This window comes from Coenobita brevimanus, chromosome 79, assembly GCF_032717465.1.
Source record: "Coenobita brevimanus isolate Jiangsu-jjx chromosome 79, ASM3271746v2, whole genome shotgun sequence".
NCBI classification, from domain to species: Eukaryota; Metazoa; Arthropoda; class Malacostraca; order Decapoda; family Coenobitidae; genus Coenobita; species Coenobita brevimanus.
The window spans coordinates 7,070,021-7,094,740 of record NC_137032.1 but is presented as its reverse complement, the minus strand read 5'-3'; the positions used below and the strand labels follow the sequence as shown (position 1 = coordinate 7,094,740).

The following is a 24,720-nucleotide window of genomic DNA, read 5'->3' as shown; positions in this document are numbered from 1 at the left end:
ATCATTCATTGCCAAAAAGGCATGCTTGTCTATAGATAGAATACAAGTATATAATCAAGGAACGAGAGTTATGGCATTTAAATCAGCCTCTTGCTCCATCGGATATCCGTTATTCTTGCTATATGACCTGCCCACCTCCATTTCTGTTCTTATATACCTTCTGTAATGTCTTTGACATTAGTTTTCTCTCTCAGTCAAGTTGATCTCTTCCTGTCTCTCAAAGATATTACCAACACTGACTTTTCAGTTGGTCTCTGAGAACAGATTAGTTTGTGTTCCATTGATTTTGTCAGTTTCCAGGTCTCACAAGTGTATGTCACACCTGGGATTATATATTCGTCATATATTTTTCTTTTCATACAGACGTGCAAGCTACTTTTCATTATATATATATATATATATATATATATATATATATATATATATATATATATATATATATATATATATCTCTTTTTTTAAAGCTTTCCATTTAATTGTAATGCGTCTTTTTATTTTGTTATAATCGTCTTTCGTTAGTTTCAGTATTTGTCCACCGTCATTGTACTCCTCAGTTTCTTCAACAATTTCTTCATTTATTCTGATGATGTTCTTTGGTGTTTTTGGATTAAATATTACTTTTACTCCGGTACGCCTTTTGCTCTATTTAGGTTATCATTTCTTGCAATGTTTCTGATGTTATAGAAATTGGGACAAAAACATCTGCAAATCTTAAACAGGTTGAGTTTCTCCATCTATGTAAACTCATGCGTTGTTATTCTGTTCGTAAGGACTTCTGTGAAGAGTTTGTAAATACCTGATAATAAGCTAAGAAGTCGATAATTGCTAAGATATTTTGAGTCGCCTTGTAAAATAGATTAACTAGTACACTAGACCATTTTTTGGAATTTTCATCTTTATACGTGGAGTAAACAATCGGTTTGAAGATCTAATCCTGCATCTATCATTAGATTTGCAACCATTCCATCTTCTCTTAAGGCGTTTCCTCTTTCCATACTTTTCAGAGAGAAACTTACTTCGTCTGGTCTTACTACTATTGTCTTTGATGCATACAGTTCTCTGTAAAATTCTTCAGCTCACTTCACCATGTTTCTCTGCACTGAAGGACTTCCCCATTTTCGTCTTGCAGTGATACAGTTTGTTGCTTTCCTAGTGCCATTTTGCTTCGGACCTGTTTCAGACTTTTTCATATTTTATACAGTTTTATTTCTTTTCTGATCCATGTTTCTCTTTCGTTTTTCTTCTCTCTGTCTCTTGTTCATAAGCTTATTTATCCTCTCCATTCTATTTCATCTTTGTTATCACTTTCATCTCCTTTCCTCTTTTCATGAGCTCGGGGGTCGTTTTTGAATACCTGTTGGCCTTTGGTGGATTTGTTTTCCCCATCACCTGATTCCTTTATCATTATTGTCAGTTTATCATTCAACTCATCAAAGTCCCACCCACCCACATATACGAGTATATACAATATCTATCTATCTATCTATCTATCTATATATATATATATATATATCTATATCTATATCTATATATATATCTATATATATATATATATATATTTATCTATATATATATATCTATATATATATATATATATATATATATATATAGTGGTAAAGTGTGCGTGTTCATACATTGAAGAACGAGGGTTCGCGCCCTGCCAGGGTAATAAACTTTGGGAGCGTTATTCAGGCCACGTACTGCATTGGCGGACACAAGGGGTGCTGTGGTTGAACCAGTATCGCATACTATAAAGTATGCTTGCACCCAATCGGCTTGCGCGGGCCGATTACACTTGGTTCACAGACTACACACATATCCAAAGCCACTCCAACACTACAGTTACACTTACAAACGCTTCTCACCCTACTCTACATACAATCTCTACAAGACAGCCTAAGTCACTTGGTAGAGATACATTGGCTGTACCGTTCCCACTTTGGTAGGGATAGGCCGGTCCTGCAGTGGACACTCAAACGGCTGATGAGATTATAGAGAGAGAGAGAGAGAGAGAGAGAGAGAGAGAGAGAGAGAGAGAGAGAGAGAGAGAGCGAGATAAATAAACAGACAGACAGATAGATATAGACAAATAGATAGATACATAAATAGATATATAGATAATATAGCTATACATGGGTCACAGATCTATGTGATAAACCAAACAGCACAACTCAGAAAGTGAAACAAATGGTCTCAATGTTGTACACTTGACTTTCCCATGTAACTGATTTTCAAGTGTTTGTTCTCAAAATTGATGCTTGAGGCTCTCTCATGCGATTTCAGAAATGGACTCCCTTAAGTGATATTGTTTGCTGATGTTTTGGTGTTGATAGCAAGGAATGAATGGCATGCGTAGATTTAGGAAATGGACAGACTGAATGAGGCAAAAGGTTATGAGAGTTCTATCTATCTATTGCCAGACGCCTTAATCCTGTAAGGGGTGGTCACAAACAAAGCGCCTCCATGTCACCCAGTCCCCCGCCATTTCATTGCCCTGTTCCCAGCTCACACAGCCTCTTTCTCATATACCTCTCCACTCCATCCCTCCATCTCATCCTTGGCCTCCCCTTACCTCTCCACCCCCCTCCACCTCACTCACATACACTCTCCTCGTCAGTCTCTCACTCTCCATCCTCTCCACATGGCCAACCACCTCAATGTGTTTCTCCTAACACTTCCTATCACATCCACATCCACACCACAGCACTCCTTCACTTTCTCATTTGTCAATCTGTTTCTTCATGTGACTCCCCATGCTCCTTTCAAATACCTCACTTCCACTGCTCTCACTCTTAACTTCTGTCCCTCCAACAAGGTCCAAGCTTCTCTTCCATACGTTAGAGTTTGTATCACGATACTGTCATGTAGTAGCTTTTTTACTTCCATGCTCACTTCCCCGTGTCTTATCACTGCTTTGAAGGAACCAGCAACTTTTCTTCCTTGTCGTACCCTTTCAAGCACTTCACCCTCTAAACTTCCATCCTTACTCATCACACTACCAAAGTACTACAGTGCACTCACATCTTCCATTTCTCATCCAACCTCACTGTACATTCACTGACTTCACTTCTTTCGAAGACCATGACTTTACTCTTCCCTACATTCAACTTTAAATTCAGTTTCTTACACACTCTCCCAAACTCTTCCACCGAGTCTTGCAGCTCTCCTTCGCCTTCACTTAACAGCATAGTATCATCTGCAAACAACAGTACAGGGAGTTTCCAAACACTGCCGTGTCTCACTAGGGCAGCTCCAACATCCACTGCCCTACCTTGTATATCTTTTATAACCCCATCCATATACAGACTGAACAGCCATGGAGACATGACACATCCTTGTTTCAATCCAACCTTCAAACAGAAAAATTCACTCAGTTCACTACCCACACGCACTGCAGCCTTAGCACATTAATACGTACTCTTCACTGCCTTCAACAACTTCCCATCTACTCCATATATTCTTAATAGTTTCCACAATCCTTGTCTGTCCACCCTGTCATATGCTCTCTCCAAATTCATGATGGCCGCATACAACTTCTTTCCCTTCTCTAGAAACGTTTCCGCAAAAGATCTAAGAATTAATATCTGATTTCCATAACCTCTTCCCTTCCTAAAATCTCCCTGTTCTTCTCTAACTAATTCCTCTGTTATTTCCCTAACTCTGTCAATAAGTATCCTACCATATATTTTTCTTATTACACTAAGAAGACAAATGCCCCTATGATTACCACACACTTCTTTTTCCCCTTTTCCTTTGTACAGGGGAATAATTGTACCTGACCCCAATCCTTCGGGACTCTACCTTCCTCCCAGGCCAATCTGCACATCTTCCACATCCATTCTTCTACTACAGTATCTCTCCCCCTTGCTTAAGCATTTCACCACACACTCCATCAATTCCTTGGGCTTTCCCCATTTTAACTTTCTTCATTGCTTCAACAACTTCCATCCTACCGATTTCTTCCTCTCTTCTCGTATCCCTCCTTCTCCCAGCCATTTCCCAGCCACTTTACTTGCATTACTTTATTTCTCTATGTTCAACAATTCCTTACTGTGTTTTCTCCATCTGCTCACTTGTTCTCCCTTCTCCACAAGTAATCCACAATTTTTATCTTTCACTCCCTAACTACTTCTTTGGCATCCTGTTTAACTCTCCTTACCTCTTTCCAAAACATTTTCTTACATTCCCTCCACTTTACAGTCAAGTTCCTTCCAAATTCCTCATCCACTCTCTTCTTACTCTCTCTTACTAATCTTGTCACCCCTCTCTTCCTCTCTACATATAAACTCACTCTTTCGTCTCTCAACTTCTTCCACGCCCCTGTTTCGCATCCACTCACTATATGTTTTCTTCTTTTGTGCCACAGTCTTTCTCACCTCTTCATGCTGTTCCTTGCACCCCTTTTCGTCTTCTTTTCACCCCACACACCACCTCATATGCTGCACAGATTTCTTCTGTGAATATCATGCACACACCTTCCACCTCCCCCATCTGCTCCAATCCATATTTATCCAATCACTTCTCCACTTCTCTCTTATATTCTGCGTTTTTATCATCCTCTTGTAACCTTTCCACCCTCCTTGTATGCACTACTTCCTCCTGTTCTTCCTTTCTTCTATTTCTCCATTTCATTTGGACTTTGATTCTGACCACCACCAAGCAGTGGTCAGAAAGTCCACTCCTCCAACCTCTATATACTCTTACATCCATTGCACACCTTCTCATCCTTTCATCCACACACACATAATCAATCATTGCCTTCCGTTCATTCCGTTCACCACCCTCTCTTCTCATCACTCACCACGTATACCTATGGATCATCTTGTGCCTGAAGAGGGTATTGGCTATCACCAACCCCCTCCTGGCACAAATGTCCACTAAATCACTGCCATTCTCATTCATCTCTGTAGATACACCCCACTCACCAACTACTCTATCCACCTTCACATTCTTTACTTTTCCATTCATATCTCCAGTCAAAAACACTGTCTCATTACTTTCAAACTTTTCCATGCATGCTTCCACATTTTTCCAGAGCTCTTCTCTTGCTCTGCTTGCATGATCTTGTGTTGGCTCATACACGCACACAAATGCCCACATTTGTAGTCCAACTTTCAATCTTACCCACACAATTCTTGAGCCAAATGATCCATACTCTTGTATATTCTCCATCCATCTGTTACTCACAACATTACACACTCCTTCTTTTGCCCTCTCATTCTCACCTACTCCCGCGCATATGCACCATCCACACTACCATACACTCACACTCTCACCTTCCATTTGGTTTCACTTAATCCACATACATCCACTTTCGCAACCTCAAGAACCTGGACAATATCTCTTTCTCTCACTTCATCATTTGCACCCCTTACATTCCATGTGGCTATCCGAACCATGTCCTTTGTTTTGAGAGTTAATGCAGATAAACACAAAAGTGATGATTTCTAGGGCTGATGGCGGTTCTATAAAATCATTAGGAGTGTGGCCATGTGTGACTCGCCACAAGGGTGTTGGAAGTTACTTCATCTTGTGCAGTGTTTGTGATAAGTGAGTGCATAAGAGATATAGTGGTATTAGAGGTAAGCTGCGAGATAATTCTGATTTCGTATGTGCGGTGTGTTAGGGAGAGCATGCAGAGATTGTCAGGCGTGAAAGGATTGACTTTGCTGGTGAATCTTCTGTGTGTGGGGGAGAGTTTTGTTATTTGGGGGACGTGTTATGTGCTGGAGGTGGGCTGGAGCTAGTTCTGTGGCTAGGGTAATGAGTTGTTGGCGAAAGTTCAGGGAGCTGTTGCCTGTCCTGACACTGAGTCTTCTCCCTCCGTGCTAATGAGTCTATATGCGGCATGTGTTAGGAGTGCAATGATGAATGGTAGTGAGACCCAGTCAGTAAAGGAAGAGGCTATTGGAAGGCTCAAATGTTCAAAAATTACAGTGATTAGATGGAGGTGTAGTGCATCCTTGAATGCTAGGCCTGGGGGGTGTAGGATTACGACTGAAGAGTTGAGAGGAAGGATGGGACTGAAGCGTATTGATGTTTTGAAGAGGAGGGGTAGATTGAGATGGTGTGGGCATGCTGAACGTACAGTATAGTGGATGACAACTGAGTGTGGAAAATGAGAAGTTTGAACGTCGGGGATAGGGTTGCTAGAGGCAGATTGGAAAAGATCGGGGAGGAAATCATAGAGTGTGACTTTCAGGGATAAAAGACTGTATAGGAAGCTTGCCAGTGATCGAGCAGCGTGAAGAGCCACCATTAGGTGACCAAGGCCTTTACAAATGATAAGATATAATAATGAATTCCTTCACATTTCCGTGTCTCTGAATCCTTCGGCAAAGTTTGGGTCAAATCGGAACAGAACTGCTTGAGATTACCTTGCCTTTCTCCTATATATAATCTTGACTTGTGACCTACAGTATTGTTCACAAAGCAATAAGTCAACCCTTTGGCGGACCCTCAACTCATCCGCTAAGTTTGGTCCAAATCAAATCAAATTTGTTTCAGTTTTTCTGTTTGCATAAACACAAAGGGTTCTAACCATAGAGGTCTATGGTTCTGACCGAATTTGCTCAGTGACCTTGACCATTCATTTATTGTTCTGAAAGTCACATGTCTGCGTTTTGGCCTGATCATCAACCACACCACCATGTTTATTCTAAATCGGGGGAAAAAAAAAGTCGACCATGCCATACAGCCGTGACAACTGACTTATCTAAAAAAGAAAAAAAAAAAAAATTGACTTTCAATCCTTCCAACAAGACTGCTTGAAATTGGAATAAAATTGAGTTACATTGTTCACACATGCAGGCACATGGCAGCAAAACGTTATAAGTTCCAGGCTATTGCCTGCATCAGTGTAAAAAGGGCTATGAAAAAGGGAATTCAGGTGGTGATGTGTACGGTAGAGTACTGCAGATCTGATGTAAGGAGGCGATATTGTGTTGCTTGTTAATCTGCAGTCTAATCCATTTTTCTTAATGTCTTTGAGGGGTAGTAGGATGAGTGAAAACGGAGTGAGGTTTGGAAGCTTCTGTCTAGCAAATGACTTAGTCATCGGGGGCACACTCTTTCAGCATTGCAATATACACAAGACAACTTGGGTGTCGCCGTGTGGAAAATATAAAAATCAGATTGATCACATCGCTATCAGTAGGAGGCATAGAAGTTCTCTGCTAGATGTTCATGTTAAACGGGGAGCGGATATTGGTAGTGACCATCAACTCAGCATTGCAAAACTAAGGTTTAAACTTAAAAATCAGAAGAAGGAAAAATCTGGTGTTGGTAGATACGATATTGTTAAGCTTAGAAGGGAAGGAGAAGAAAAGGAGGAATTCAGATTAGAATGCAGAAATAGGTTTTTGGTGTTGGAAACGTTGGAAGAGGGGGAGAGAAGTGTAGATGAGATGTGGGAGGATGTGAACAAAGTTCTGCATGAGACTGCTGAATGTACGATTGGAAGGAGACATAGATTCAGGAGAAAGAAATGGATGTCAGAGGAAACGTGGGATATGATAAAAAAGAGAGGTGAGGCTAAATTGAGGAGTGAGATGCAATGCGTTGATGAACAAGAGATTGAATTAGCAAGAGCTGCGTACTGGAGTTTGAATTCAGAAGTAAGAAGGTTAGCTAGGAGAGATAAAAGAAGATGTGTGGATGAAAAGGTTGCAGAGACTGAAATCTTAATAAACAAAAATGATGGACAGAGTCAAAGAATAGCATATGAATCGATTAGAGAACTGAGTGGTAATGCAGGTAAACGCAAGGAAATACCAGTTAGAGACAGGGAAGGAAATTTATTGACCAAAGATGGAGATATTAAAAATAGATGGAAAGAGCATTTTGAGACAGTTCTTAATAGACCAATACCACCAGAAGAGGATATACCGTCTGCTCAGGAAGATTTAAATATAGAAACAGGAGAGTTGAGGCTTGCAGAAGTGGAGAAAGCAGTAAAACAGTTAAAGAATAATAAGGCACCAGGGAGGATGGTTTATTTCCGGAAATGTTTAAAGTGGAGGGGGATAGATTAATAATGATCTTGACCAAGCTATTCAATAAGATATGGGTGACGGGGTTACTACCATCAGTTTGGAAGAATGGTGTAATTGTTAAAGTTCCGAAGAAGGGAGACCTGAGTGAATGTGGTAATTGGAGAGGAATCTCTTTGTCACCGACAGCTTTGAAAGTTTTCAGTAGAGTGTTGTTAAATAGGTTGGAGCCGGTGGTTGAGGGTATTCTGAGGGATGAACAGGCTGGTTTTAGAAAGGGACGTGGTTGCAATGATCATATCTTTATAGTTAGGCATTTGATGCAGCAAGTTAATGAAATGAGAGTACCGTTAAGTCTTTGTTTTGTTGATTTTGAAAAGGCTTTTGATAGTGTTTCGAGAGAGACTATGGGGAAGATCATGAGACATTATGGAATACCAGAGGAGTTTGTGAGGGTCATTATGAACATGCATGAGGACACATTTTGTAAAGTGATGGTTGATGGTTGTCTGAGTGATTCGTTTGAAGTCAAGTCCGGAGTAATTCAAGGTGGTGTTCTATCGCCTTTACTATTTATATTGGTCATTGATTACATTATGAAACGCGTTGGAACAGAAACCGGTGCAGGTATACTTTGGGGAGAGAACAGGAAACTTTTGGATTTAGATTATGCAGATGATATAGTTTTGATTTGTGATGGGCCAGAAGAGATGCAGAGAGTGTTGGACTGTTTGGTGAATGAAGGTCGTAAGGTGGGTTTGGTTATTAATTGTGGAAAAACTGAAATAATCAATATGAATATGGAAAATACGCAGGAATGTGTAATTGGAGGTATGGTTGTAAAGCAAGTTGATAGGTTTAAATATTTAGGTACTTATTTAGCCAAGGATGGTTCTTTGAACTTTGAATTCGAGGAAAGGTTAAAGAAGGCTAATCAGGCAATGGGAATGCTTAAAAATATTTGGAATAATAACAATTTTTCTGTGCATACAAAAATCAAACTTTATAAGGTAATGGTTAGGAGTATCTTAATTTATGGACACGAGTCTTGGTACAGCACAGTGACTATGGAAAATAAATTCTTGGTGTTTGAAAATAAAGCACTTAGAAGAATATTAGGAGTTAAGTGGTGGGAAAGGATACCAAATAGTAGAATTAGAGAAATAACGGGAGTGCAGCCGATCGATGAATATGTTAGATTCTCACGATGGAAGTGGCTAGGACATGTGTATAGGAGACAGGGAATAGTACGAGGTACACCAGGGTGGGTGGCACTTGGTAGGAGAGGTAGAGGAAGGCCAAAAGAGACGTGGGTGAGGACAATGAGACGGGAAGCTGGAGATGAGTGTTGGGGAGATCTTGAGGAGTTAGCACAAGATAGGATGTGGTGGTGTGAGTTCATCGAGGCCCTATGCATCCCCGAGGGTGCCACAGGAAATGATTGATTGATTGATTGATATGAAAACAAGATTGAAAGCTGCATGTTGAGAGGCGAGTTACAGTGCGGTGTACTAGTAAATATAGAAAGATGTGAATTAGTGCAAATACGCTCCAAAGGAAAAGCATCAGTGCACATTGCAGAGAACACAGTTTAATGTACAGTTTATTTCCTGTACGTCAGTAGTAGAATAAGACCACAATACAGCCATAAATCGTTTTCGTAACACATCTTCGAGAGATGCATTATTATTCTAGCGATCATCACTTCACATTTCAGCACTGAAGACTGACAAATAGCAGCTTTAGGCCATGTCATAATGTTCAAATAATACTATTCACTGGTGTTTTCTCCCCAGACTGCCTTACCTGGATGCCGTTTTGCATGAGGTGTTGCGTGTGTCCTCCCTGGTGGCAGCCGGGGTCCCTCACGCTGTAGCCCACGACACTCACTTCGCCGGCTACTTCCTTCCTAAGGTAGGAGCAGGAGTGGCCCAGGAGAAGGTGTAACGAGGTACTTACTCTTACCTATTCTGTCAGTATTTGTCTGCCCCTTTGTTTCTTCGTTATTCTTAAGATTGAAGGTCAGCTATGTACACTTGCTTTCCAAAGAAAGTATTCAGGACTTTTCGATGCCGTGGCCAGGAAACCAAGAATGGTCTGGTGTTCGGACTCTGCTTTAAACCCCCTCCCCTCCTCCTCCCTCTATCCATTCCCAACCACAACCACCTTCCTTGATCCCTTGATCAAGAGGTAGCTCACTTCTTTCATTCGCGATATGAAGCGCGAGCATACGTAGCACGCACACACACACACACACACACACACACACACACACACACACACACACACACACACACACACACAGAGAAATGTGTGATAAAATAGGGAAATAAGTTAGGTAATTACGTGCTTGACTCAACCCTATTAAAAAATAACACCCGCTCTGTCGTCGAAAGCGTTGGTGTAATTGATGTAATTCAGAAAGTAAAAATATCTGTGAAACGGGTGAGGCGCATTCTGCCCTCAGCTCAATAAACCTATCAGCCAGTAGCAAGAAATAAATAGTTTACTTCATGAATGAACTATTTGGAGAGTGTTTGTCAGTTAGTATGTCTTCATATGCATCACGTCTCCCTGTTTGGGAGAGTCGCATTTTGACATCAAATGAATAAAATCATCTGGGAGTAATAATATCGCACTATCAGTTAATGTGAACTGATAATTCGGAAACTGTCTGCCTCACTTTCGTTCTGTTTATTTTACCTGCTTCTCTGTCTTTCGCGTTTTCACCTACAGAAAGAGAATATTCACACTTATGCTGAATAAAATCGCCTGTTTTTAACAGGAGTAGGGTAGGAATTAATGTAAAATAATGATTGAGAAACTGTTTGTCTCTCCCTTGTCCGTCTGCCCAATTGCCTTTCACGTTTTTCTCTACAAGAAGGGTCTGTTATCGCTTAATCTGAATAATGTCATCTGGTGAAATGAAGAATATAATATAATAAGTCAAAGTGAACCGATAATCTAGAATCTGTGTCTGTCTTATTTAGGAGGCGATTTCTTTCCGAAGATGCAATAATCGTCTGTCGTTAGCAAGAATAAATGAACATTCATAATCTCGAGTGGCGTGTGCCTCTCTTTCCTTTTCCTTGAGGGAATAGTTTACATTGAGCCTGGCTTACTAAATGTTTTTGTTGAAATTAAGAATAAAATAACAATACTTACTCATCTCTCCAAGGCATATGGCTGTCTTTCCCTCATTTTTTCTGTCTCTTTCACTGGATGTCTTCTGTTCACCAACTCGATTCTCTTTCAGACAGAATTTCAAGCAAACTTGTGTTTCACCCCCTCTCGTATCCCCAGTTAGGAGTAATCCAGAGGTCTTGATGTATAACAGGAGTTTATTTGAAGAAGACAAACACAGGTCCAACTCGTTCTATACCTGCCCTCCAACTGCTACTGTGCTCTGCCCTCCAGGGCAGAGCCGGCAACAGGCATGCTTGGTGTGCAGTTTTTGAAATCAGTTGATACATGCACATTTGGTCAAGTACACACTCACTAGTAGATACATGTACTGTAAATATCAATGTATGGTTATATATATGGTTACAAAGTACAAGGTATGGTTACATAGCATGCTTACAGTTACATAGTATTGTTACACTTCAGTGTTAAGAAAAAATATTACAATATTTTCCAGTTGAAGTCCATACGATTATAACGTATTTTTTAATGTTTCTGTTTTATAACGTATTTTATTATGTTACTGTTCAGGTGAGAAGACAGGAAGAAATCAGTAGGATAGAAGTTGTGGAAGCAATGAAGAAATTCAAATTGGGGAAAGCCCCAAGAACTGATGGAGTGTGTGGTGAAATGCTGAAGTATGGGGGAGAGATAGTAGTAGAATGGATGTGGAAGATGTGCAGATTGGCCTGGGGAGGAAGGTAGAGTCCAGGAGGATTGGAAGTCAGGTATAATTATTCCCTCGTACAAAGGAAAAGGGGAAAAAGAAGTGTGTGGTAATCATAGAGGCATCTGTCTTCTTAGTGTAATAGGAAAAGTATATGGTAGGATACTTATTGACAAAGTTAGGGAAATAACAGAGGAATTAGTTGGAGAAGAACAGGGAGGCTTTAGGAAGGGAAGAGGTTGTGTAGATTGCGTGTGTGCTGGGCAGTCCCCAGGCCCTGTCTTCCCCCTTACTGTTTTTAAGACAGCCCACACCCCACTGACCAGGCCAATGTAAGGCCCGGCCTGCACTATAGGTGCAGGAAATCTTTCAACGAACGAACGAACGGTGGTTCTTTTCCATCAGTCTCAGCCTAGCTGAATGTACACCCTCAGGAACTCCAGGTTGGTCAGGACTCACTGGTCCCTGTCAGTTAGCTCTTGGTCAGCCTGCCCGGACTTGTTCTTCATCAGCCGGCCCATGCGAGTCCTGAGACTTTTGAACAACACCTTCAGCACTTTGATGTCCTTCCCCAGCTCCTGAGCCTTCTCCTGCCACCAGGCCTCCTTCCTCTGTGGGTTCTTGTACTCCCTCATCTTCTTGTTGTAGATCTCAGGATGCTCCCTGAGCCACTTGATCATGGACTCCTCTTCAGCTTCACTAAGGTTCCCCACCACCTTGTCCTTCCTCTTCCTCTTTGCTTGGTTGCCGCCCTCGGACATCTCAGAGTCAGTTGACTCCTTGACCAAATGTACAGGACCAGCAGCTTCAGGATTAGCAGCAGCAGGAGCAGGTGCAGTGGGCTCATCGCGTCCATGGCCACGACCAGCAGCACGGCGGGGGGGTTGTCCTGAGGAGTCTTGAGGGTCAGCTACAGCCTGGTCAAAATCACCTTGGCCAGCACCTTGAGCATCTTCATCCCTTTGACCTCGGCCAGGACCTTCAGCAGCAGGACCAGCACCTTGGGCAGCAGGACCTTCTTGGCCATCTTCAGGAGCTATTGCACTTCGCCGGTTCTTGGCCTTGGTCTTGGCACACTTCTTGGGACACTTGGGAGGCATGATGGCATGAGTGTTTCTTGAGTCTTGAGTCTTGAGAGTTCTTGAGTCTTTAGCGTCCACAGATAGAAAGAAACACCGCGGGTTGTGGCCCCCTATTTATAATCACTGCCGCCACACTGCGAGGGCACAGCAGGTCGCTGCTGTGTCGCTCAAGCATCACCGTGGTCATTCAAGCGTCGCTGAAGTTGCCCAGTGGTCGCTCAGCAGTCGTCATGGTGATCTTTCAATGCGCGTTATTGGTCGCTCAATGATCGCTCAGAGGTCACCCACATTGATGCATAAAGTTCGAGGAAAACCGCCACTGATACTTGGCGCTCATTGGGTGACCTCTGAGTGAACATCAGGCGACCTCGGCGCTGCTTGAGCGACCCTTGAGCAACCACCGAGCGCCCCTTGACCGACCTCTTCCCTTGGCGACCTCGCAGTGACTGTTTTGAGCATGTTCAAAAATTGACGACGACCTTGGCGACCTCTGAACGACCATTGAGCACCCCTTGAGCGACCTAGGTAACCTCTGAGAGACCCTCAGGCGACCAATGGCGACCTCGCAAATTTTTTGGTCACTCAAGGGTCACTCAAGGGTCGCCTTCCTGTGTGACGGGGGTATAAGTGAAGACAAAGGGGACCTGCAAGGCTTGGTGGATGAGTTTGGGAGAGTGTGTAAGAAACGGAATCTAAAGGTGAATCTAGGGAAATGTAAAGTGATGGCCCTTGAGAGAAGTGAAGTCAGTGAATGTACAGTGAGGATGGATGGTGAGGAAATGGAAATTGTGAGTACGTTTACGTACTTGGGGAGTGTGATGAGTAAGGATGGAAGTTAGGAGGGTGAAGTGCTTGAAAGGGTACAACAAGGAAGAAAGGTTGCTGGTTGCTTGAAAGCAGTGATAAGAAACAGGGAAGTGAGCATGGAAGTGAAAAAGTTACTACATGACAGTATTGTGATACCAACTCTAAGGTATGGAAGTGAAGCTTGGACGTTGTTGGAAGGACACAAGTCAAGAGTGAGAGCTGTGGAAATGAATTATTTAAGAGGAGCTTGTGGAGTCACATGGAGAGACAGGCTGACAAATGAGGATATAAAGGAGCGTTGTGGTGTGGATGTGGATGTGATAGGAAGCGTTAGGAGGAACACACTGAGGTGGTTTGGCCATGTGGAGAGGATGGAGGGTGAGAGACTGACGAGGAGAGTATGTGAGTGAGGTGGAGGGGGGGAGAGGGAGGGGGAGGCCGAAGATGAGATGGAGGAATGGAGTGGAGAGGTATAAGAGAGAGGGGGGTGTGAGTTGGGAGCAGGGCAGTGAAATAGCGGGAGGCAGGGCGACGTGGAGGCGATTTGTTTGTGGCCACCCCGTACGGGATTAAGGCGTCTGGCAATAGATAGATAGAGACTGTTCAGTCAGAGTTTTCCTACGTATTTACGTTATATAGATGCTACTGTACAACACATTCCGAGCATCTTAACCCGCCCAGTCCCGGCCACTTTTCGACCACTGGTACCCCCCAATCCCGGGCAATTTTCGACCTTTTTTTTTTTTGCTAAAACTTTCGCTTTTGGTGAGAAACATCGAAAATTCATAGAGAAATCGCTCACCTGAGGTTTAAAATACTCATTACAGGTAGGAGAGCCTCCTTACTTTACTGGGTTTTCTATCAGGCTGGCACCAAAGAAAACGAGTTCTATGGGAGGATAACTATTTCACACCACTCATAAACGGTATTTATTTATTTACTGTTATGAATTTATATGTAGTACAAAAGTATATTGGTTTTCAAGCAGTAATATAGGCATTATAAGCATTGTTTCACTCACTAATACCTGACCTTTTTTTGCCACATTACCTGATCATCATTTCTAACTGTTTCTTCCTCTAATGCTATGTAAAGTTTGTCCTCCACATTGTCATTGATTGGGGAATCACTCTGGCCCTGAATTTCGTACCGTGGCATGACATGGCTATACTGGCCAGGTCACTGATAACAGGTGAATTGCTGAGAAAAGGGCATGCAGGGGGGGGGAGGAGGTCATGCTGGGTAAGGCATTGTCTCTGCCTGGCATCTTGTTGAGGCAGGTGTCCCGTGTATACGTACCAAAAATGACTCGCGAAAATTGAAAATTGTGGAAATTATGAACCTTGCAATTGCAGGACGTTGAAGTACGTCCTCGGGATTAGCTGTGACAAAACGTGAGGACGTGGAAGTACGTCCTCGGGATGGCGCGGGTTAAGCTGCTTCAAACCAGGAGGTAAAGTGGTCAGTTACTCTTCGATGACGCAGGACAGTGGTAGTTTGGGAGTGAGGGAGGGAGGGATCATCTATATAACGTAATTATGCATGAAATAATTCTGACTGCAGAGTGACATAATAAAAGAGCGTGATACAAAGCGGAATGAGCGTTATAATCGTAATGGCTTCAAATAGAAAATATAGTAAGATTTTTCTTAACATTCAAGCTAGCTTGGAATTCTGTCTGACAGAGAATCATATTGTTCAACAGAAGTCTTCCTCGAAGAAAGAGACAGAAAAACTGACGGAAAGACAACCATACGCCTGAGGGAGATTCGTCAGTGTTATTATTTTATTCTTAGTATCAACAAACACATTTAGTATGCCAGGTTAAATACAACTATTCCCGCATGGAAAAGGAAAGACACAGGCACACGCCATTTGAGATGAGGAAAAAACTTTATTTTATTCTTGCTAAAGACAAATGATTTTTTCATCTTCGGAAAGAAATAGCCTCTTAAATAAGACAAACAGACAGACACAGATTCTGGATTATCGGTTCTTATTGACTTACAATATTATATTCTTCATTTCACCAGATGACATTATTCAGATTAAGCGATAACAGACCCTTCTTGTAGTGGAAAACGTGAAAGGCAATTGGGCAGACGGACAAGGGGGAGACAAACAATCTCTCAATCATTATTTTACATTAATTCCTACCCTACTCCTGTTAAAAACAGGCGATTTTATTCAGCATAAGTGTGAATACTCTCTTTCTGTAGGTGAAAAAGTGAAGAACAGAGAAGCAGGTAAAATAAACAGAACGAAAGTGAGGCAGACAGTTTCTGAATTATCAGTTCACATTAACTGATGGTGCGATATTATTACTCCCAGATGATTTTATTCATTTGATGTCAAAATGCGACTCTCCCAAACAGGGAGACGTGATGCATATCAAGACATACTAACTGACAAACACTCTCCAAATAGTTCATTCATGAAGTAAACTATTTAATTCTTGCGACTGGCTGATAGGTTTATTGTCAAAACATTACCAAATATATATGTGTAGTTTATCATTCCCCCAATGCTTCTTCGGAACCCAGTGTATTTGATTCCATATCCACACAGTTGAGTAACCTAAACCTTGCCCTTTACACCGAAATTACCATTTTGGGTGATTTTAAAATACATAATGTTGAATGGTTATTGCATTCTTCCAGGACTGACGACGATGGTCTAGAGTGCGAGCTGTTTGCGGAATCGTTTAATCTCACCCAGTTGGTAAAGCAACCAACCAGAATACCTGATAATCCTGACCATAATGCCCATCTCTTGGATTTATTCTTGACAAATAATCCAGATCAATACAGGATAGAGGTACTGTCACCACTTGGATCCTCTGACCACAATCTCATCAAAGCCTCATTAGTTAACCCTCCCACACCTCCCCGTTCTGAACCTGTCAGGGTGACCAGATGGCACATTGATAGGGCAGACTGGGATGGATTTAGAAATTATCTTGCTGACATTCAATGGCATTCTTTCTTCTCTAGTGATCCCAATTCTACCCAGTCCCACATTTGTGACTTAATACTAGCTGGTATGGATTTATTCATACCAAGTCAATAGTTCACTAAAAGATCGAACTCTCCAAAATGGTTTGATGGCAACAGTGCCAGAGCAACAGCCCAAGAGTCATTAGAATATAACTCTTACTTAAAATAAAAAACATCTGAATCACTCTCCCAATTTAAAATTGCTAGAAATCATGCAAAAGCTGTATTAAATCTATCTAAATCAAACTTTCTTCAAAAGCAAGCATCAAAACTACTTAACAACCCTAATGACAATAGAATATTCTGGTCAACTCTTAATTCTTTCAATAATAACTTTAACAAGTCATCTTCCATTCCCCCACTAAAATCTTCAGATGGCAACATTATAAACGACCCGCGTGGGAAAGCAGATATCTTTGCCATTACCTTTGCCAGAAACTCTACCATAGACCATACCAGCCAGAATGTCCGAGTACTGGAACTTGATTTTCCCGGAAATTGCCCCACTTAAAATACGGACAATGTGCATAAAATCCATCCTAGACAATTTACCTACCAACAAAGCTCCAGGCCCAGATGGAATTCCGCCAATTGTTTTGAAAAAGTGTTTCCCTGAACTTACCTCTGTCCTAGCTAAATTATTCAGTCTTTGCATATGTACTTCTTTATTCCCAAATTCATGGAAAGAAGCCAATATCCACCCAGTTCCGAAGAAAGGAAGTTCGTCTGACCCCTCCGATTACAGACCAATAGCTGTCACATCTTCTGTTGGTAAGGTATTTGAAACTTTAATAAGCACATTGTTAAACATCTTGAATCCAACAACTTAATTAGTGATAGACAATATGGTTTTTGCCACGAAAGATCCACCATTGACATACTCAATCTCTTAACTCATACCATCCATCAATCAATTGATCGTTTTGGAGAAACTCATGCAGTAGCTCTTGATATCTCGAAAGCTTTCGACAGAGTATGGTACCGTTCCCTGCTGTCCAAACTCCCTTGTTATGGACTAACGTCTTTTGTTCCTTTGATTTCTTCACATCTTAGTGACAGGAAAATAAGAGTAAAAGTAGATGATGTATACAGTATTCCAATTTCCACTCAATTAAAGCCGGCGTTCCGCAGGGATCAGTTCTGGCGCCAACCCTATTTCTGGTTCATATTAATGATTTCTTATCTGTCACCCACAATCCCATTCACTCATATGCAGATGACTCAACACTACATAGTTCATTCACACTCAGACACCCATTTACAAAGTCTAAAATCTCTACCTCTCAACTCAGTACAGCCATCTCCATAAATCAAGATCTATCTACGATCAGTGAATGGGGACGAAACAACCTTGTCTCTTTTAATGCTAGTAAAACTAAATATATACAGTTTACTAATAGACAGATAATGCCAGTTTCGTACATTACCTTCAGTGCTACTAATATTCTCATCTCCAAAAGTTTTGAAATTCTTGGCGTCTCACTTAACAGTGCCCTCAGCTGGACCTCTCATGTCAGATCACTTGCTAAAACCGCCTCAAAGAAACTTGGATTATTGTACAGAGTCTGTAACTTCTTCGCTGATGAGCAGTTAGCTATAATCTATGAGAGTCATGTGCGCTCTCAGCTTGAATATTGCTCACCCTTGTGGAATGGTTGTGGAGAGGTTGCATTAAGACAACTAGACAAAATTCAGAACAAAGCTGTTAAAATCATTAACAACCCTGTCATTACATATAAACTACCTCCCCTGCATGTAAAAAGGAATGTTGCCTCCCTTCCATTATTTTACAGATATTTTTTTGGCAAATACTCAGACGAAGTTGCGTCCATGGTGCCACCTCTCCATGCCTTCCCTCTTGCTACACGGGCATCTGGTAGCGCTCATAACTGGAATGTCACTCAGCCATATTGCAGAACTTCTGCCTATCAGAATTCTTTCATTCCCCGAACTGCATCTCTCTGGAATTCGCTTCCCTAGAGTTGTTTCCCTCCAAATTTTAACCCACAGCTGTTCAAGTCTAACTGTTACAGATATTTTATGAACGGAGAACGCCAGTAATCTGGTGTACGGATTGTTTTTTTAATTTTTACTCATTTGTTTTCCCTTCCTCCTTTCTGTTATCTATAAAAAAAAAAAATAATTGAGCTGAGGGCAGAATGCGCCTCACCCGTTTCACAGATATTTTTACTTTCTGAATTACATCAATTACACCAACGCTTTCGATGACAGAGCGGGTGTTATTTTTTAATAGGGTTGAGTCAAGCACGTAATTACCTATTTTCTTTCCCTATTTTATCACACATTTCTGTGTGTGTGTGTGTGTGTGTGTGTGTGTGTGTGTGTGTGTGTGTGTGTGTGCTTCATACCGCGAAGCAAAGGAGTGAGCTATCTCTCGATCAACAAATCAAGGAAGGTGGTTGTGGTTGGGAATGGATGGAGGGAGGAGGAGGGGAGGGGGTTTAAAGCTGTGGCCTAACACCAGACCAGTCTCGGTTTCCTGGCCACGGCATCGACAAAGCCTGGATACTTTCTTTGGATCGTGAGGGTACAGTACATGCGTGTCTGTATGTTGGTGAATTTCGTTTCGCTCAGAACGTTATTTCTGTAAATTCGTCACTATTAGGCCCAAACATAGGCTGTAGAGATCAGATTGCCCAAAGAAGAAAAATGAGTGGTGTTATGATGGCCTTGAAACATATCGGGAAACTAAGTGCCAAGTTTTTAGAAGATGTATGTGAGTGTTAATACTCATGATAACGAAATGGTGTGAAAGTGTGCTATGGCAGTTATGCAGAAATAAAGAGTTTCTCTCTCTCTCTCTGTTTATTTATTTGTAAATGTGTGTGTGTGTGTGTGTGTGTGTGTGTGTGTGTGTGTGTGTGTGTGTGTGTGTGTGTGTGTGTGTGTGTGTTTGTATTCCTACGTCTTCCTCCCACACTGCTACAGGTTCCAACGGCAGCAATTCAGTATAGGAAGGACATTACCCAGTGAATCGTTCTTTGTAGGGTCAGCCTTTCAATGTACACAAGATCAACTCAGGCGTTGTAATAACACAAGCTTCTCACGTTCGCTGTCTTTATTTTGTAAGTAATTACACTATCTGCTTCACAACTCCAGAGCTACCCTAACTTTACACGGCCACAAGTAAAACTATACTGAAGCTCCTCTATTCTCTCCCCCATCCATTTAAAACCTTCCTAAACTCCTCTATTCTCTCCCCCATTCATTTATAACCTTCCTTGTTACTCAATTGTTCTTTGTACTCCTAGCGGTAACGGTTCCAAGTCGAAGACATCCAAAATATTCCAGAGCTTACTTACATTATGAAGCACTCAAAAGGCTTTAGCATACAAACTGAATTTAATTATGAATATTTGAAAATTTGTCAGTCATCTAAATACAAATTACAGAAAAAAAAGATGACAAACAACACATAACTTTACAAAATACCTCTGCTCACAACAGCACGCTACCAAGCAACTCTGACTGCCACAGATGTTTCACATGTACCACCTTTGGGTGAGACTTCCTGCCTCCTCGAATCCAGTATGTTACGTCTGGCAGTCAGTCCATTACAGTATTGGGCTCATTCCATGGACTCTGCAGCGTTGGTGACTCTCCTTTCTTCCGCTGAGGATTGTATAGCCAAACTTCGTCACCATCCTTGAAGCTCAGCTCTCTTGCCTTTGCATCATATTTGCGCATCATCACTCCACCTGATAACTTCAGAACTCCTCGAACTTGATGATGTACCTCAGCCAGTCTTTCCTAAAGATGCTTCGCATAGCTGGAGGTGTCTATAGGCAGCTCTTCAGCTGGTCTTCCCATTAACAGATAAACTTGTAATCATAATTTGTGGCCCAGCATCAGTTTTGCAGGGGTGTAGCCAGGAGACTCATGGGAGGCAGACCAATATGCCATCAGCAATGCAGGCAATTTCTGGTCCCAGTCCATCGGTCCATCTACACAGTACTAGGCCAGTTCTTGTCCCAGCGTCCAGTTGAATTTCTCTACCATCCCATCTGACTCTGACCTTAGTGGAATCGTCCTGGTCTTCTTGATTCCCAGTAACTTGCAGTACTCACGCAACACAGCAGACTCGAAGTTTCTACTCTGGTCTGAATGTAGTTCTTGTGGCATCCCATATTAACAGAAAAATTGGTCAACCAACACTTAAGCAACAGTTGCGGCATCCTGATCGGGAATGGCATAGGCTTCAGGCCACTTTGTGAAGTAGTCCATGGCAAAACTTGTATACCAGTTTCCTCTTTCAGTGAGTGGCAGAGATCCAGCATGTCCACTGCAACTCTTTCCATAGGTGCTCCCACTTGGTACAGCTGAAGAGGGATGCAAGCACGTTACTTGGGTCCCTTCTTGGCACAGCATACATCACAGGCCTAACAACACTCTTCCATGGCTGTCCAATAGAACCTCTGTTAGAGCCAACTTTGAGTTTTCTTCACTCCCAGATGCCAGCTAGTGATCCAGTTATGAGACTCTTCTAAGGTCTCAGACCTCATTTTCTCAGGAACCACCAGTTGCAAATACTTGCAGAGACCATCTGGTGTCTCCCACTGACCCTTCAGTAGTCCATTGTTCAAATGAAGAAGATCCCACTGACTCCAGCAGGTCTTAGTCGCAGGGCTAAACCTGGAAACCTCTTCCCAAGATGGTCGCATTGTACTAAGGTGCAGCCACTTTATCTATCTATCTATCTATATACCTAGGCTGCTTCCCCCCAGGAAAGGGAGGGAGCCGAGACAGGACGATACACTCCCAATTTGCTCATCCACTCAAACACATTCATTCGTATCGTAGCCCCAAGGGGAGAAGGGACAGATCCTCACTGCACCACAGGACACAAGAGTCAACTGCGCAGTGCAATCAGTGACATCCACAGCAAGGCCTGACAGCAGAGCACTGGTTGTGAATCTGTATCCCCCATCTACATCCTCTTCAGGTCTTCTTCAGCTGACACAGGCCCTGTCACTGTAGTATGGTGGCATTTCTTGCTAAGATTTCCTTTCCCACTACACAGTTTGCAAATTGGGTCACAAGGTCGACGACTCAGGTTGTCAGCATTACCATGTACTCATCCATGGCTGACAGTTGTGCTGGTCCAGCTTCCCAAGCCAACGTGCCAGTTGTCCTCCTGCAACCTTCTTCATATCTTCCTATTTTTTCTTTGGACAATCAGAACTTAAGTGTCCCACCTCACCACATGTCCAACACCCTATTGTTGCAATCGAAGGTTTCCTTGCACTGATCTGTTCTTGCTTCTTCTCCCATTTGCAACAGTCCTTCTTGTGTCCTGGTTTCTCATAGAACCAGCAACCTCCGCTGATCTTCTGTTCCCTCTTGCACTTGCAGCAGTCCTCTTTCCTGTATCCTGGCTTCTCACAATACCAGCAACTTTCTTCAGATATCTCTGCTTAGTGTACCTGCCCCTTTCTTCCACTGAATCCTGCACTATGTCCTGCCTGCAAACTGTATGTGCTGTACCTGAAGTAGGACTCAAATTCCAGAAGGCCTGGCTAGTGTTTCTTGCATGCTTCTTGGTTGTGCCTGTTTAACTTGCACTTTCAACTCCACACAGTCAAGAGCATCAATGACCTGGTCCCTCCAAAGAATAGCCAGCAGGTTAGGTGTTGCTCCACAGTATGCTTTGTGAGTCATACTCTCTAGGTCATGAGGAAACTGCTGAAGAGATTCGCCTCGAGCCCCTACACAGGTCCAGAATCTTTGCTCTGTAAAACTTACTCTGGTACATGGTCCCGTATCTGTGCTGGGCTCCAGCACTTCTGCTAGGGGCTGATAACTATTCCTCTCCTCCATTGACACTGGCTAAGAATCTCCATTGTGGCACCCATGAGGCCAGTAGCAAGCTGTGCTGCCTTCTGCCTATCATCCCAACCATTTTGATCAGCAAGTATTGTAGCTGAAACTGCAAATGGCAAGCTTCGCAAGATACTTTACCATCAATTCCTGAGGTTTGTATTTTTACCCGCCCCATACCAACTAATTTATTACAAAACCCACCCCCCAAACCCGATAAATTTTCGACTTTTTTTTTTTTTTTTTTTTTTTTGCTCAGACCTCCGTTTTTCGTGAGAAACAACGGAAAATCACCAAGAAAGTGCTCACCTGAGGTTAGAAATGGTCTTGACAGGTGACCCTCTGAACACCTGATAGTGTGTTTTCTGTAGCCGTGCTGCTACTGTCGCGTTTTCTACAGTATGGTAGGGTAACTATTGGAAACCCCTCAAAATACGTAGCTATTTAATAATTTGGTAGAAATTTACATGTTGTACAAGAATATATTGGTTTTCACACAAAAATATAGACAATATAAGCATTGTTTCATTCACTAACACATGAAAATTGCCAAATTCTTGCACAATTGACTCACTATGACTGTTGTTTCAACTTGCATTCTATTTTTCAACATACATTATAGTTTTCCAGTAACATTATACCAGTTTCCACCTTATATAACTTATCACATATTTACAGGCCTTACTATTATAGTAAGCGTCATATTATTACATATTTACAGGCCTTACTCTTATAATGAGCCTGGTATTATCTCAAACACACATAGTATCAGTACTGTACTAAAATGTAATAAGGTGTGGTTGAGCAAGGTGTCCTGTGTATATGTACCAAAAATCACGCGCGAAAATTAAAAAATGTGCAAACGACGGACCTTGTAATAGCAATACGTTCATCACACATCATGGGGACTGAGCGTGAAAAAAAGTTGCTACGTGTCGGGTTAATTGGACCCCCATTATAGCCATGTATGTCACTGGTCTGGGGCCTAAAAACTGGGGCATCATAATTAAGTCCAGGACTTAAAATTTCTACATTCTAATTATGCAGCCCTCTAAAGTTATCTTTAAATGCTTGGGATTCCTCAAGATTCACAATACACTGTTCATTTTTTTTTATGCTCCCTGTACACTAACCTGAGGCTCAACAGCACAAGATTTCTCTGCAGCGTCAATTCTATTACTAATTATCTTCGACTGGTAATCTACATTCCGTCTGCACTCTAGCATGTTCTTCCTTACCTCACGCTTCTGCTGCTGTAGCTCAGCGTATACTTCCTTCTTCAACTGTTGCTGTCCTTCTTTCATTTTCCCCATTAATGCATCTAGTTGTCCCTATACCCTCAGTTGCAGCTCCTTCTGTTGCTCCTGTGATACCCCTTGAACCCATGCGTATCGTTCTTTCTTTTCATCACTTTGTGCTGGTAGTTGATCACTTTGTGCTTGTAGTTGTTCTCTGAGTTTGGTGTGTCCTTCACTTTGTGCGTGTAGTTGTTCATTGAGTTCTTTCTGTCTGTCAGTTTCTGCTTGTAGTTGATTGGTGAGTTCTTTCTTGAACTTTTTCTGTCCTTCACTTTGAGCTTGTAGTTGTTCCCTTTGTGCTTGCAGTTCTCTACTTTGTGCTTGTTAGCTTCATGATTGTAGTCAGAGATGGTTCCTCCTGCCTAGCTCGGCTTCTTGTCTGTTCACCTGCCAGCTTCATGTTGAAGATGACTGACTGTAGCACTCTTCTATTCCAACTCCTGACACCACTTGTTACGCCCTTGCCCTACACTGCCACAGGCTCCAACAGCTGTAGTTCAGTATAGGAAGCATGTCGCCCAGTGAATCATTATTTGTAGGGTCAGTCTTTCAATGTACATAAGATAAACTCAGGCGCTGTAATAACACATGCTTCTCACGTTCATGGTCATTTTTCTTTAAGCGAGGAAGAAGGAACCAAAGGCTGCTAGCCCGCAATTATTGTTCCTTCCAAGAGAAAAACAAAATACAAGAGAGAGCCAAAATCAAGATCCGATCATTTCGAGATGCCTGGAAACACTGCGTTTGAATTACTGGAGGTCATAGGAAGCAGGAAATACAGACAGAGGGAGACAGTTCCAGAGTTGAACTATTGCATAAACGAAGGACTGGGAGTAACGGTTAATTCTTGCATTAGAG

The 24,720-nt window shown here is 42.1% G+C and overlaps 1 protein-coding gene across 1 annotated transcript in view; it reads left to right on the top strand.

The window, feature by feature from the left end:
• Nucleotides 1–24,720, top strand: part of LOC145408994 (cytochrome P450 2L1-like) — a 118,469-nt gene that overhangs the window by 84,191 nt on the left and 9,558 nt on the right. Inside the window, exon 9 of the mRNA XM_080279564.1 lies at nucleotides 9,788–9,905. Coding sequence (XP_080135690.1) covers nucleotides 9,788–9,905 — 118 coding nt within the window. The remainder of the gene's footprint in view (nucleotides 1–9,787; nucleotides 9,906–24,720) is intronic.